The sequence below is a fragment of the Charadrius vociferus genome, unplaced genomic scaffold (assembly GCF_000708025.1).
Source record: "Charadrius vociferus isolate BGI_N301 unplaced genomic scaffold, ASM70802v2 scaffold370, whole genome shotgun sequence".
NCBI lineage: Eukaryota > Metazoa > Chordata > Aves > Charadriiformes > Charadriidae > Charadrius > Charadrius vociferus.
Window position 1 is genome coordinate 1235560 of NW_009646744.1, and position 4014 is coordinate 1239573.

General features: G+C 45.3%; 1 protein-coding gene across 1 annotated transcript; it reads left to right on the forward strand.

The window, feature by feature from the left end:
• The first annotated feature begins 1060 nt into the window (after positions 1–1060).
• On the forward strand, positions 1061–3767 carry LOC104292002 (interleukin-5-like). Its single transcript, XM_009891317.1, has 4 exons — positions 1061–1192; positions 1357–1389; positions 3297–3431; positions 3675–3767. The coding sequence occupies exons 1-4, from the start codon at positions 1061–1063 to the stop codon at positions 3765–3767; spliced, it is 393 nt and encodes a 130-aa protein (XP_009889619.1).
• The last annotated feature ends 247 nt before the right edge of the window (positions 3768–4014 follow it).

The following is a 4014-nucleotide window of genomic DNA, read 5'->3' on the forward strand; positions in this document are numbered from 1 at the left end:
AGGTGCTTACACCTAAGTGCTGCGGCACCGGGCTCCGGGCCACCGGACCACATGGAGTGGAGGTGGCAGATCTGCTCCTGCCCGGCAGGACCGGGGCCGGACCGCCTGCCCCCGCTGCCCTCGCCATGCCCCGCAGGCAGAGAGCAAACCGGAGCACTTCTGCTGGAAAACGGCACCGTTCTTTATCAAAAAAGGAATGGAAAAAGGCTTTTTTTTCCAGCCTCCAGGAAAGAGGGAAAGACGAGTCGCCGAGTTGGCGAATTTGGCCAGATAACAAGGCGTAACACCTGCGGTGAATTAAGACCTTAGACACGACACTCACAGAGCCGGTGGTCTTCCCCCTTGCCAGCCGCCGGCTGGCAGCGAGGGCACCGCCGTCCCAGCGCAAAACCAACTCCCCGGTCCCGACTGAGATGCTCAGGGCATCCTGCATCCCTCCGCCATCACCTAAAAGGAGCCAGTTGCCCGTCCCATCCCCGGGGACACCCTCCCGCTCCCACACGTGCTCCAGGGCAGTGGCTTCTCCTGCTCGGAATCAGTTAATTCTTACGGAATACCTGCATTTTGACAAACTTTTGCCATGAGTATTGCATAAACGCTGTCATTTTTGCTTTCTAGGAAGTGGTCCACATATTTTCTGTGGGGTTTTGGTGTTTTTTGTTTCTTACACCACAGCCTTTTTCCCATCACCTATCAGAAGATTGCACGCTGTTATCAGAGGAGCTCCGACTTCTAAAGAAGTGCCCTGGAGTCAGCATCTGCTTGGTCATGCTTTTGATCAGTCTATTTTTTACTGATTCTAAAATTGAAATGCCACATCCTTATATCTTTATCACCTAGTTCTGTGGAAACGCTGATTGGGTAAGGAGTGTGCCCCAAGGTTAAACACCAAATTTACTGGAACCTCACTCTTCCAGAAAGTCTCAACAAACGGGCTTTTTTTTTTTTTTTCTATCAGTTTCAAAAATCGACCCAAAATGTTATTTCCTTGTAGAGAGACCATAAAATGGCAGAGGACGGGTCCAGAAGCACTTACAGGTTCTCTGAGCACATCAGGAGGATGAAGACCCATCTCTACCTTCTTTTGCTGGCTGCGGGCATCTCTGCCGCTCCCCACACGAGCAGCATGGCTGAGCTACTGAAATTATTAGAGCAAATGTGTGAGTCAGTGACGAAGGACCTGCAGGTAAGTTCCATTTCCACCTTACTAACCTAAAATTTGATAAATTGGATCCTCTTGTTCTTCAATATTTAACTTTTTTTGAAGGTCAAACAATCTATTTATGTGACATTTTCGTTTTATTAGTGTTAATGAAGATGGTACTTGAAAGGCTTAATTAATACATTATTTTTCAGAATCTGAGGATTGAAACTCCGGACAACATAGATGTAAGTAAAACTCTTTTTTAAAAAAAAAAAAAAACTTTTTCATAAATGTAGTCATTGGAAGTTGAGATAGTTTTAAAATTGTTCTCTCCTAAAATACTCCGTTTGTATTTAAGAACAAATCAGGGCTTTAAATGTAGCTATTATAAGACAGAAAATGTTGTTAAAGATATTAAATGTTGTTGTAAGATATAAAATGTTATTAAAAGCAATCAAATCTCTATGAAAATCTCTATCAAATTTCTATGAAATGTTGAGTTAAAAAAATATGCTGTGATACAAACATAGCCAAGGACAGCAATTATTCTTGTTCTATGTTTGTGTAAATCTCCTGCAGAACACACACACAGAGAGGGATTTTCTGAATCAGCTTTTTAAATGAAGGACAGTTAGAAAGGGAAGAACAAACTCATTCACCTTTCTTGCTTGTCCATCTGCAAAAATACTTTTTTTTAGTCTACTTGGCTTAGTCTGATTTTAGAAATGGCTTTTTATACCTTTACCATCAGTACGGGGATTAAATGGTCACACTACCCCATCTTGGGGGTTGGAACCAGACGATCTTTAAGGTCCCTTCCAGCCAAAACCATTCTGTGAGTCTGTGATTCTATGATTCCCTGGAAATTAGGCGTAAAGTCTCCCAACTGTGTCACTTCTCTCTGGATCCCGCCTGGCAGAGCTCTCTTCCCGGGCTGGGGCTTGGCCTGCCTTGAACCCTGAGGTTTTCATAAGGAAAAGAGACCCCGAACCAGCGGTGCCGAGCGCCGGCAGCTCGCTCGTCCCTTTCCCTGCCGAGGTCCCCCGGCAGTGCCACCGCAGCCCACCGCGCCGGTGCCCGGGGAGAGGAGCTGCTTCGCTCTCACCTGTGGTTCGGATGGGGAGATGACGGAGAACTTCGCAGTGTTTCTGCGTTCGGTGTTCGTCAGTGGCAGAAGCGAGCAGCTTCCCAAGAAAGGTCGTGGGAAAAACGATCTTCCTTGTCATACAGCATCCAGGAGTCACCAACAGGAGACCACACGTTCATCGAGAATGTCGTGGGCATGATGCTGCCCTTTGGCCGCTGTCTGCTTTTCCTCCGACCTTCGCTGATTAGTTTTTGCTCCATGTTTCATCGCTTTCTTCTCCCATTACACTTCAATCTCTTCCTGCCGCTGATGCTCGTGTCCTCTCCTTCTCGCCTTCTCCATCGGTTTAGCTGGTCTTTTCCAAACCAGCCCGAAGCTGGTGAGTGCCACCACCGTCACTCTTTGCTCTGCTTCCGTCCCGTAGCCCCTCTCGCCTTCTGACCGCCCAGACCATAAGGTCTCGGAGACAAAACGCAGCTACTGCTGCTTTGTAGAAGAGGACCGTCCTTCCCAGCGCATGGCCGCCTTTGGGATGGGACATGGCAGACCGGGCTGTGAGATGGGACCGTGACCGCTGTCGCCGTCTCGTGCCGATGTCAGCTGCCACAGAGATTAATATTTGGCGTAGTGGCAGGTTCATCTATTTTCTTTCTCTCGTGTTCAGACAGCTCTAGTTTCTGGGGCAGAAAGCAGCTCGCATCCAGACTGAGGGTGTAAACCAGAATTTTCTGCCGACAGGAGCAGATGTAAGAAATCAAAGCGGTCTTCACATGGCTGTAGAAGAGATAGGGCAAAGCTTTTAGATAATTATACGGTTCATCTGGATGTTACCAAACATACGCTAGCAGAAGCTATCATCTGCCAGGTTTCTGTCTGCGGAGTAAACAAATGTGCACATCAGTGAAGCACGCTTGCCTAAATCGTTTGCAAATATGAGCCCAAAAATCAGTAACGATTTATTGCTACCCAGGCAGCTGGTCATAACTCAAGCCGCTTTTAATAAATTTATTGTAGTTCATGATTACAAGTTCTTGTGTCTCAGTTTTGCTGTTTCTTCCATCTTAGGATGTGAATTGTGTCAGCACGATCTTTGAAGGAACAGAACAGCTGAAAACTAACCCCGCTACAAAAAAATTCAGTGTTTTTTTCCAAAAATTTGAGAGACTGAAGCAATCTCTTACACCAAACCTGGCAACAGAGGTAGGAATTTATTTCTTGTCTATGAGAGATCGTGCAGCAGAGATGTAATAAAATTTCGCATTTCTGCCCTTCCCTTGCTCTAGCCTTCAGCTTGGCTCACCTCTAAAATAAGGATTCATATGTGTGATCAGCATATTTAAGGCTTAAGGAAAATCATATAATTTACAAAATGATTTCAAGGTGAAAAAGTTCTATACAATGGTTAGATATTAAGGAATTTCATTTTCTCGTTTAACTTTTCAGGGGAAATGTGATACAGAAAGAAGGAATGCAAGAATATTCATACAGAAGCTGATGACATTCATCCGAAAAGCATCAAAAAACGCAAGAGCGTAGTTACAAGTTTCTAGAATGGCTGTAAATTTAAACAAGCAGTACAATGTTTATCTGTTTTAAAAATACTCTGTCTTTGCGTTAGAATGCAGCAGGGCGTATCTTCAGTTTCAGTGGTCCTGTCCCAGTTCGTGTTTGGCATGTAATCTCCGAGAGCCTCGAGGGCGAAATGTTATTCGTATTTCGAGATGAAAATTTAAACACTTGACAAAGCAAATAGTGGAGGGGACTCTGGAAGGACCTGACTAGG

What these genes read in the sequence shown, in the direction of transcription:
- LOC104292002 (XM_009891317.1), top strand. Translation starts at nt 1,061, where the DNA reads ATGAAGACCCATCTCTACCTTCTTTTGCTGGCTGCGGGCATCTCTGCC. An exon ending in CGAAGGACCTGCAGGTAAGT is followed by an intron (nt 1,193 to 1,356) that starts TCCATTTCCACC and finishes ATTATTTTTCAG; the next exon opens with AATCTGAGGATTGAAACTCC. An exon ending in AAACTCCGGACAACATAGAT is followed by an intron (nt 1,390 to 3,296) that starts GTAAGTAAAACT and finishes CTTCCATCTTAG; the next exon opens with GATGTGAATTGTGTCAGCAC.